Raw genomic sequence first — 12,023 nt, forward strand, 5'->3', positions numbered from 1 at the left:
AACCTCTCTCCACATCTCCATCCCCCCTCTCTCACTCTACCACTTCAGTCCTGCCAGTCCCTCTGTCTCCCTCCACAAGTTCATCACTACTTCCACCAGTGCATCTCACCAGTTCCTATCTCTCCCTGCCAGTCTGTCTCCCTTTCTTTCCCCACCAATCTATCTCCCTTCACCAGTACATCTCCAGCAATCGCTCTCCACCAGTTCATTTCTACCACTTTGTCTCACTCTCCTCTCTACCAGTACCTTTTTACCAGTCTCGCTGTCTCTCTCTCCCTACACCAGTTCATTTCCACCATTTCCTTTCTTGCCAGTCTTTCTCCCTCCCTCCACTAGTCTCTTGATCAGTCTCTCTCTCCCTCCACCATGACATGAACAAAAGGCATTTAAACCACATATGTACCGAGGAATTAAATTGTTACACCACAAGTTGTTGAATATGAGTACATTCTTGCACATTTACTGCTGTGCTTTGCAATTGTATGTATTCTGTTTATATCAGTAAGCATTATTTAATGTGTGTTCTGTATTATGAATGAGTCTGGAGTGCCTATAATTATTTCTTTATTACATTAATAACTTTTCTATATACGGCATATTACGTCAGGTAAAAATAAAAGAGAAGCATGTGGAGGTTAAAAAGGGGTCCACGCTCTCAAAAAGGTTGGGAACCCCTGTCCTACACAGTCGGACACTATAAGCTAGATAAAAATGCAGAAAGAACTGAACCACAGGGTCATAGAAGCATATCTTATCTAGGACAAGGCCAGTTGCCATTCCATCTAAAGTTATAAAACAAATTCTTAGATCAGACACAAGGCTGCTAGTGTCGCAAAATTCCAAGAAAACATTTACATATGAAATGAGAATTAAATTACTATATGGCCATTCAGATTATTATTATGTAACCAGGTTTAGGGTTTGGAAATATACAACTGTAAATTCTATATAATGCTTTGCTATCAGTAAAATAATTTGAGAGGGAATTTATGCTGGTGCCTTGTGTGGCACGCTGCCTCTCCATAAGGTACCTTATTATTTAATATTTATATTATTTTATAGCATTTAATAAAAAGCTTTTCTCTACAGCTGTTGGCTCTAAATCTATATTTTCAGAAAACCCTAACACTTCCCCCCTCTACACACTGACACACCCTGTCTAGACTCTTCCCCACTCACAACCACACCCTCAGTAGTCTTCCTCCCCCCCCTCCCCCCCCCCCCCAGATACATACACAACCTAGACTTCTCCTCCTTCCCCTACACACACCCTTTAAACTCCTTTGTCTCCTCCCCCATACTGTAATGCTGGGATGGCCTGCAACTGACTGCAGTCATCCCAAGACACTGCTGACATGCCCCAAAACCAGGCCTTTCTCTTCACAGCAGGGACGCTGCTGCTACTGAGTGAGTCCATATGTGCAAGTGCACATGCACTCGCCTTAGTTATAGGCCCCCGTGCCGGGAAACCCTAGTCTGTGCTACTGGATGACATCATGGGAGGTTGGCTATTTAAACCCAGCCATCCCATTCATCAGCGCCTCAGCAACAGGTCCTCTTACTCTTGCAGTGTGTATTGCTATTGCTCTCTGTGCTCGCCTTGCCGGCTGGTTTCCTGTCTTGCCTTGATGTCTCGTCTTGCCTATCCTCTTCATGCCTTGCCCTGTTTGTTCCTGCCATGCCTTGTTCCCAATCCTTGTCCTTGTCTCATCTGCCTATCTCTGCCTGACTTCTGGTTTTGACCCTGGCCTCAGACTCTGACTACTCTTCTGGACTACCGCCTGCCCTGACCTCAGATTGGACCTCATCACTGCCTGATCTCCTCCGGCCCCCAGCCTTGGTCTAAACCTAGACACTGTATGACTTCCACCTGCGTTGACCTTGGCCTGGACCACGACCCCACTTGCTTGCTGCCTGCCCTGACTTCTGCTTACTACTCAACTTTGTCTAACCGCTCCTTATAGGATTCTCGCCTAATCCCCAATGGCCTGGAACCCAAGGGCTCAACCTGCAGGGAACAGGGCTGGTATAGGTGAAGTCCTAGTCTTAGTTCTTGTAAGAGCGTGTCCACCAGCTGTCAGCGTGGGCCTATTAGGCTACATCAATTACGCCACAGCTCACGGGCTCACATTCGTGACAAACACATACCCTACAGAATCTTCCTCTGCCCCCTCCACAGACACCCCTTCCAGACTCCTCCCTCCTCCACACACCTCAACAGTCCTCCCCCATACATACACAGACATGTACACATCCTACAGACTGCCCCTCCCCCTCCAAAAATACCCACCAGAATCTACTGATTATTCTAGCAACAGTTAATTGCCATGGATCACCCCAGTAACACATGGACTCTTCTAGGGTGAGGCAGGGGCCAGCTCAGATTTGTATATGTAAAGTACTTGCATATGTTTTTGGTTTCTAGACTAAAGGGTAGATTGCCCTTTACAGAATCAGGTGCCACAGAAGTTGGCCCCAGCAACAACAGCAGATAGAACCTGGTGGGAGAAGATGGGTCCAGTAATACTGTACTGAAGCAAATAAGTAGGAAGCTTCTTTCATTATTTGCCAAATACTCATATGGTGGTGCCTTCCATCACATTAAAATGCTTTTGAGTTTTATGGCTTTTTGGTAGGTCAAGAAATCCCCTAATCCCAAGCCGCCTTTATTCTTAATTTGTGAAAACCAACAGGCATTGCTCTGGTTGTCTAGTGTATGACTCATTTAAATGTTAAAATCAAAAGTGAAAACCATAAATATTGTTTCATTTCATTAATTAACAAAGTATATTGAAACTTAGGGAACTCCTCTATAAACTACAGTGACAGTTGTTTGGTGATAACAGTAAATTTGATTTCTCCTGTTGCCCAACTCTAAGTGCTACATACAGCTGTCAGTGGGAGAAACAGTTACTTCACTTAGTGGAATAAAAAATGGTTGGAACATAATGGGAAAAAATAAACAATGGACTATATACGAAACATACATTTGAACCATTGCAGGTTGCTACACATTCTGAAGAAGGAACCTATACTACAACATCTTTCTTAGTAGTCTAATAAAAGGTATCATAGTCAACAAAGTTTCCTGTTTTTCCAAAGCTAGTGCTAGACTTGCAAAGTTTAAAATTTGTAAATTCTAAGACCAAGAACTCCCAAGTATATAAAGATAGGGGAGGGAGAGAAACTCTGTATGAGAATTTAAGCAAATCTAGGATAAGTGGTGAGATGAAGGTACGGGGCATCAGTCTATAACATAACGTAAGGACATAAGGCCTCCCATACCGGGTCACGGTTTTCAACAGTGGGCAAGCCAGATCACAAGCACCTGGCAGTATCCCAAGGAGGAAGATAGATTTTGCTAATAATTTAAGTGATGGTGAAAACTGACATGAACAAAAGGCATTTAAACCACATCTGTACCGAGGAATCAAATTGGCATTTTACACGCGCATGTAATAATGATCATGAAAAAAAACCAGGATATATGCAAAACTTGATATAGACAGGTCAATAGCAGCACCTGTGTAAACAACAGTGTATACGGAGACGTAAATAATGTCCCTAATAAGTCGACCCAGTCCAAGTTTTCATCTCAGTAGAACTACACGTTCATAGATATAATTGGGCAAAACAGGAGTGCCGGAGCTTATCAAGTTCAGATGGCAAAACCTGAAGCCGGTGCTAGGACCCAGCTGGAGCTGTGACTGCGCCCTAAAATCCCAGCCAAGTCACGCTTGCCCTGGGCTAGAAGCGTTTGCTTCGCCTTCGCTGCCTGTCTTCCGATAGTGTACAAACACGTCATCAACGCGGTCGGAATGTCGACGAATCCGCAATCTCCACATGCGGTTACGTTAGAGCCAACAGCGACGCGGTAAGGAAGACCCCATGTACTTGGTGTCAGAATGAGGTTTAGTCTTCTGGTAGACCTAAAAGAAGGGTGCTGGCTTTAACTATTGTGCACATTAAAAACCTCCCTGAAATCAGCACCCATAGATGGGGAAAGAGAGACAGACGGAGGAAACCCAGCTTGTCACGTATTTCTTTCACCCCCACGGAGTGATCCCTGGAGTTTCTATGGGCTGAGGTCTTTTATGGGACAAATTTAAGACTTACTCGAAGTATGATATTGCACATGAGGTTTCCAGACCTCGGATGAACGGAGAGCTTATAAAACTAATGTGCAGCTTTACTTTGGAAATTATCTTGGTCCAATAAGAAGTGTCACAACCTGAATAGATTTTGCTTTTGTTTGCTAAGGCAGAGACGCGCTTATATTGGAATAAATTCATAGCTTGTACACAGAGCCACATAGGTACAAAATTATGGACCAGCAGTGAGACGCAGAAGTCAGGGACGTTGAATTATCCTGGCAGATTCTCTGCGTTTGCCGGCAGAACTGCGAACAGCCCTGTAGTTGTCAGGGGTCCTTCCTTGCCTTGGTCGCAGCCGCTCTCTATGAGGCCCGCAGCGCCGGTCCGGGATGTACAGCTGGAGTTGGAGCCGGAGGCGGAGGTGATTGTAGCTGTTACAGGCCGAGCCTCGTCCCCGGTTCCCCAAGCCATGGCTGCTCTCGACGGCCCCCAAGCCGGTGTCCTGAGCCCTGACAGGGTCCGACTGCTTGTCTGCTTCTTTGGAGTCTTCATCTGCTACTTCTACTACGGCATTCTGCAGGAGGACATGTGAGTGTAATATCGTTCACCCATGTAATAAAGTGGCCCGTAGGAACACGTGTAATATTATGTATCGCCCAAAGTTACAAAAGAGAAGGAAAGGGACATTATCTTAGTCCAACAAGTGTGACGAATAATTTTAAACTGTAAATAACTCCAAGGTGTTTTTTTTTGGGGGGAGGTGTTATCTTTTTTTCCCTAATTGTACTGGTATTGGTCTCTTCTCTTGTTCTTTTGTCTGCATTTTCTCATCTGCTTTTCCAGGTCTTTTTCTGTATCATCCTTTGCTGTCTTTAACATTGACTACTTATTTTTCTCATATCTCTGTACTTTTCGCTTAGTAACATTATAGTAACGTAGTGAATGACGGCAGATAAAGACCAAAATGATCCATCTAATCTGTCTAGCAAGATCTTTAAAAAAAATTATTTTAAGGGTAGTAGCAACTGCTGCTCAGTGAAGGCTATCCCCAAGCAGAAATGTGAATTTTAGGTGTAATAGTAAAGTTACCCCATGTCTTTTCCATTCACTAGCCAACAGGAGTCTTCTATGTTTGTCCCATGCCTCTTTGAATTCTATTATTGTTCTCTTCTTCACCACTTCTCCCAGGAGGGCATTCCATGTATTCATCACCCTCTCCATGAAGAAATATTTTCTGACATTCTTTGTCTTCCCCCGTGGAGTTTCATATCGTGACTAATTTTGTAGCCACCTTTCCATCAGAAAACATTTGATTTTTGCACATTATTTATTTTTCAAGTATTTGAAGGTCTGTATAATATATCCCCTGTCTCTTCTCTCTTCCAGAGTACACATATTAAGGTCATCTAGTCTCATCTCTTATGGCTTTACATACAGACCCCACATCATTTTTGTCACTTTTCTCTGGACTGCTTCCATTCTGTCCTTATCCTTTTTGAACTTAGGTCTCCAGAACTAAACACAGTATTTCAGATGAGGCCTCATCAAGAATCTGTATAGTGCCATTATCGCCACCTTTTTCCTGCTGGTTAAGCCTCTTTGAATGCAGCCCAGCATCCCTCTGGCCTTACACTGCTTTGGCACCTTCAGATTATCAGATACTATCGCCCCAAGATCTCTCCCAGTTCATGCACATAAGCTTTTCATCCCCCAATACATACAACTTCTTCTGATTGCCGTGCCCCATATGCATGGCTGTGCACTTCTTGGCATTGAATCCACTTCTCCAGTTTTTCTAGGTCACTTCTCGTTCTTTCCACTTCTTCAGGCTTGTCCACTCTGTTGCAGATCTTAGTGTCACCTGCAAAGAGACAAATCATATCTTCTAATCCCTCTGCTATATCGTTCATAAAGATATTGAACAGAATCAATCCCAAAAGCAATCCCTGAGGAACTCTTCTTATCTCTCTTCTGTTCAGAATAGCTTCCATTTACCACTACTCGCTGATGTCTGTCAGCCAATTTGTAATCCATTTTACCACCTTGGGATCCACTCCCAGGCTTCTTATTTTATTTATGTCTCCTATGTGGGACTGTATCAAAAGCCTTGCTGAAATCCAAGTATATCACACTAAGCACTCTTCTTTGATACAATTTCTAGTTACCTAATGAAAAAAAATCAATTGGTTTTCGTTTGACAGCACCTTCCTCTGGTAAAACCATGTTGTCTTGTATCCTGTAGCCCATTGAATTGCAGATAGTTCATTATCCTTACCTTTAGCAGTCTCTCCAATAATTTTCCTACTATGGGGTAAGGTTTAACTGGCCTGTATCCAGCCTCCTCCCTGCTACCACGTTTGTGAAGCCGGACCACAGTCACCCTTATCCAGTCCTATGGCACCACTCCCATGTCTAAGGATCTAGTGAACAGGTCCTTCAGCAGACCTGCAGCACTTCTCTGAGCTCCCTCCGTATCCTAGGATGGCCTTGTCTACTTTCCGTTTCTAGTTCCACCCAAATGCTCTCTTCTGTAAATGGAGATGTATCTATCCCACTCTCATCTGTACTCCAGTTAACCAGCAATGGTTCTTCTCCATTGTCTTCTTTAGTGAAAACCAAACTGAAGTATTTATTATTTCTGATATTTCTTCATCTTTCTCCTCATCTTGCTTCTTGTCTCCTTTCAATCTTTCAATGTCGCCTGTGGTGGGTTTCCTTTTTCTGATATATCTGAAAAATATTTTGTTACCACGCTTCACCTCTTTGCAAATCTTTCTTTTCTTCTACCCGAGCTTTCGCCTTTTTGATTTCTTTTCGCTTCATCAGATATTCTTCATTACTGTCTTTTCACATTTCTCACACCTCTATCCTTTAACCCAAAGTGAATTTTCTCCTTTTTAGCTATCTTTTCCTCAGTACCCTACTTCATGCTCTCCCGTGCCCAGTGTCTCTCTCTTTTTTTTTCTGTCCTTTCTTCACTCTGCTGCTCCTTCTCCCTCCTACTCCCTACCTTGTTTTCTGTAGAAGGCTATTCTCTCAGCTCTCCATTTTCATCTTGTCTCTTTTTTTATAGAAGTGGTAGGTTAGGGACAGGAAAAAAGTGATACAATTCTGGTTGGGGAAATGTTGCATTATTTGAACTATTTTGCTTGCTGTATCACACTTTGAACTCCTCTGTAGGAAGATGATCTGAGGTGGCTGTAGCTGTGCCTCATGGCATTAACACTTTTTTCTCTTCTAAGCTGAATGTGTAAGATGGAGGAGAGGCAGCCCTAGGGACCCCCAGTACAGAGCTTTCATTGGCTCCTCTAAAATGTGCTGTGCCTTGAAGCTGTAATCCTTTATCTTTGTAAAGTGCTACAGCTTTTCCCTTTTTGAAGAGACCTGATTTAGACCCAAAAGATCTCATGAGTTATAGACCCATCTCATCACCTTCTTTTGTATCTAAGATCATTGAAACAGCAATGTTAAAACAGCTAGATGAATTTCTTCAAGAGTATGTGATATTTGACCAATACCAATTTGGTTTCTGGAAATCCTTAAGTACCAAATTTCTTTTAATTTCCTGCCGTGATGTCATTCGGCAAAGGTATGATAATGGCTGTAGCTTTGTATTGATCAGCCTTGATGTTTCCAAGAAGTTCGACACAATTGATCAATCCATCTTGCTAAACAGACTAAGAGAAAATAGAATAGGCGGTGTGGTTCTTGACTGATTCTCATCCTATCCAAAAATAGCGCTTCCATCTTTCATATGAATATTCTTCCTGGTAATCTCAAAAGACAGGTGTCTCGCAGGGCTCGGCACTTTCTGCCACTCTTTTTTAACATCTAGATGACCCCCTTGTGTAAACTATTAGCTGGGCTTCATTTGGGGTACTGTCTTTATGCAGACGACTTTCAGGTTTGTTTGGTTTTTTTATACCAGTATCCAAAACTTGGTTTGAGACATTTGCCATGATGATTATTTGTTTGCCTGCTATTAACCTTTTAGATCTTGCTCATTGAAGGAATTATTTCCTGATGCCCCTTTTTACATATCTTAGTTAACTAGACCCAAATATGGTATAAAAAATTTGCAAGTAATTAAAAGTATATGAAAAAATGTTCCACTTGTGGAACATTGGTACCTAAAAGGTTAATCGATAGATGACCTGTAATAGATTAATGTTGAATTTGAGTAAGATGAAATTATGGTATGTCAAAGAAATGGGATGTTAACTGTACCCTCTTCATTTGCATTCCAAGATCAGGTCATCCAGTTTGCTTCATATGTAAAACGCCTTGGGGTTAGATACAAACTTAAACATGCTTTCGCAGCTTAAAGCAGTTATAAAAGCAGGTTACTTTAAGCTACATCTAATGAAACAACTTCAATCACTCATTAAATCAAGTGAATTTCATAAGAGAAGTCTAAGCAGTATTATTTCCTACCTTTGACTACTGTCATGCTCTGTACTTGGGGTATTTAAAGTCAGCTCTGCAGGCTCTTTGAGTACCACAGAATTCTGAAGCAAGACTTCTTTCTGGTTTACCAAGAACTGCCCATATTACTCCGGTTCTCCATGATCCTTATTGGCTTCCAGTTAAAGTACATATTTTATTTAAGGTGGCCTTATTGATCCACAGAATGCCAAAAATTGATTGCTTACCTTGGATCAATCACAACTAGCCTTGCGTTCTTTCTAGAGAGGCTTACTTGAGATGTATTTATTTATTTGATTTGATTTATACAAAGGCTTATATTCCTCACCCTTCACTCATAGTGTTCAGTGCGGATTACAACAATCAGTATTAAACTATAAAAAAAATTAATGAAAGTTATAAAAAAAAAAAAAAAGAAAGAAACCTTCCTTTAAGCAAGTAAGACTTGTTGGTAGTGGAGAGACTGTTTTTGTTGCCGGGCCCATGTAATGGACCTGGGCCGATGGAGCTGCGAGTGACCGAATGTATTGTAACTTTTTTAAAAAGATGCTTAAGGCACATCTGTTCTGATTGGTCTTTAATCTATAAGCATACCTTCTGAAAAGGTGTACAGAAGAATAGCACAGCCTTTTCTGACATTAGAGCTTAAGTTTGGTATATGGTAGTGTGTTTACTGTCTTTCTTTTGTTTTTTCTTTAGCAATGTGAATTCTCTGTAAGTTGCTTAGATCTGTGAATAGGCAGCATGTAAATAAATAATCAGGGAGATTAATAAAGAAGTTCGAGAATCTCCAGAAAGTGTCTCCTGTTCTCATTTCTCTCAGTCCCTACATCTTGTATCTTCCTCTTCAACTCTACTCTTGTCTCTTTAGTCAATGCTGATGGTCTTGTTCCTCTCCTGGCCCTACATACAATTCTCAGCCAGCATTTGATTTGAATAGCCTAAGCCATTCTGCCTAGGCAGGGAAGCTCGCATTCTGGAGACAAACAAATAGCTGTGTAGATGGTGTCAGTGAGAGTATTTTGGTTTTCTGGACCATGGGGTGATGATTCGAGGACTGCTGAGAAGAGAGAGTGTGGGCCCTAAAGTGACTGGATTAGAAACTAGTTGAATGGGAGGTGACAAAGGGTAACGATAAATGGAGCTCACTTTGAGGAAAGGGATGTTACTATTTATTTATTTCGGAGCTTGTATATACCGAGGTTTAGCAGTTAGCCTTCACCCCGGTTTACAGTAGAACAAGTTGTTACATCGAACAAGAAATGGAACATATTATGGCAAAAATTACATCGAACTGTTAGAGGAAAATATTAGAAACTAGTGGTGTGCCACAGGGATCGGTCCTAGGACCAGTTTTTTTTCTGTTCAAATATTTTTATTCAATATCAGCTTTATAAAAAAAATGACTATTACAGCACTTCAAGAGGTACTGAATTACATAGCGCAGAATAAATTATACATGCACTGTTAGAGACTAATATCATAAGAACATAAGAAATTGCCATGCTGGGTCAGACCAAGGGTCCATCAAGCCCAGCATCCTGTTTCCAACAGAGGCCAAAACCAGGCCACAAGAACCTGGCAATAGGTTTGGTTACAGTGATGAAGTCGCTAAACATAAATCTAATGGCCTTCACACCACAGACCACATAGCTAGTTGATTAAACTTAATAGCAAAGCGTTTTCATATTTATAGTATATATAGAGTTCCACCAAAAATGTTCCTTGAGTACGTCCCTATTCTTTCAGTTGGAGAGAATCATTTTGATGGCAATCACCATTAGGAAATCCAAGTAATTTTGTGTTAAGCAATAAAAGATAAAATGGGAAGGCCACTACCTTTAATATAATATATAATATGTGATATTGTGTTCCATATCAGTTTCCAAAAAGTGTGGACAAAAGAAATACATATCTCACACCCTGTTTATTGTAAACCGGCATGATGTGATACCTGTCATGAATGCCGGTATAATAAAAACACTAAATAAATAAATATGGGATAACGATGCTTTCGGGGTAGCACAAGACCAACCCTGATAACCATTTAAAAGTCCAGCTCCGAATACTTTCCAGTGTCCAAACAGCTCTTGTGCGTGATGATAAAAAAAAAAAAAAACCCACGAAGACTTGAGTGATACTGGAAAAGAGTGAAATACATCCAGTGGAGTTATATAAATAAAACTAATCAACATCAATATTAGTACATTCCAGCTCAGAGAGACAGGTTTTTTGTAAACCAACATAAAACACATTACATTTCCTGTTTGTTGCTTTAATTAAATGAGAAGCAAATGTCCCCAAGTGGACCAGAATCACGGTACAAACAGACTAACTTAGGAAAAACAGTAAAGAAGTCAAGGTTAGAGCATTAGATTTCATACTATTGCAAAGTTGTAGCCAGTGATGATAATGGGATATAGATAAACCAAATTGTCAAATGGGAGTAAATCTGTTCCAAAAACCATGACACATAGCTGCCATGTTTTCCAAGTCACGCCTCTATGGGTGATTTTAACATGAGGATGGTACCAAGGAGAGGAAAATTTCCATTTAGGGGAGAATGACACATGTAACTGATCATATTTGGAATAAGCCCTATGAAGAGAGTAAATTAAGAGATTCTCAGCTAAAAAGTGGGCATTGCATACCAGGTAAAGCTTCTAGTCAATCAGTGGGGATTATTGGAAATGTTCAAGACATTGTGCATCCAAGGGCATCCCTGTTGTAAAATAAAGGATTGGTGGCAACTATAAAAATCACTAAAGTTTACACCTCCATTTTCTCTGAAGAGGTTTAAAGTTTAGAGTGTAATTTTGGGGGATTTATGTTTCCATAGAAATTCAAAGAGCATGTATTATGGTGGTTTATAAAAAAGAAGGAAAAAAAGTTGATTTGGAACTATGGAGAAAATATAGTTAATTCTCGGTGCAATAACCATTTTAATTTTCTCTAATTGCCCTCACCAAGTGAGATGTGGTGGGGACCATCTAAGAAATGTATCTTGAAGCATATGCAGCAGCGAAGTTTCACAATGCTTAATAGTTTGGGAGAGATTAGCAAAAAATAGATACCCGGGTATTTAAGACCACCTTGCAGTTGCATTTGGTAATTGTCAAGATTAGCATGATGGCCCAGAAAACGTAAAGGCATCATTTCATTTTTTTTGCCAATTCACCCAATACCCTGAGACATTCGAGAAATCTGAAAAAAAGGGAGGATTCAGGGTTACTGAAGTATAATAAAACATCATCAGCATATGCTAAAAGTTTAAATACTTCATTACCTACTGAGATACCTAACATATATTAAGGTTTTGTCTGATGACCAACAAAAGAGGTTCCAACACCAAACTGAAAAGAAAAGGAGACAAGGGGCATATCTGCCTCATTCTCTAAATAATATAAATCTAGAAGAGCTGCGACTCGCTTGATGGCAAAATAACTGGACTCCATGTAAGAAATTGTCACCAAAAAAATGCTCCCCTGCCACACAAGCAAATAT

The 12,023-nt window shown here is 40.8% G+C and overlaps 1 protein-coding gene across 2 annotated transcripts in view; it reads left to right on the top strand.

Moving 5' to 3' along the window:
• Positions 1–3,710: 3,710 nt before the first annotated feature.
• SLC35B1 (solute carrier family 35 member B1) overlaps positions 3,711–12,023 on the top strand; it is a 39,317-nt gene continuing 31,004 nt past the window's right edge. The window contains exon 1 of one of the 2 annotated variants that reach the window (XM_029573366.1): positions 3,711–3,874. In XM_029573366.1, coding sequence (XP_029429226.1) covers positions 3,819–3,874 — 56 coding nt within the window. In that variant the 5' untranslated portion in view covers positions 3,711–3,818. The other variant, XM_029573365.1, reaches the window with a different exon arrangement.

Source organism: Rhinatrema bivittatum, chromosome 12 (assembly GCF_901001135.1).
Source record: "Rhinatrema bivittatum chromosome 12, aRhiBiv1.1, whole genome shotgun sequence".
Taxonomy (NCBI): domain Eukaryota; kingdom Metazoa; phylum Chordata; class Amphibia; order Gymnophiona; family Rhinatrematidae; genus Rhinatrema; species Rhinatrema bivittatum.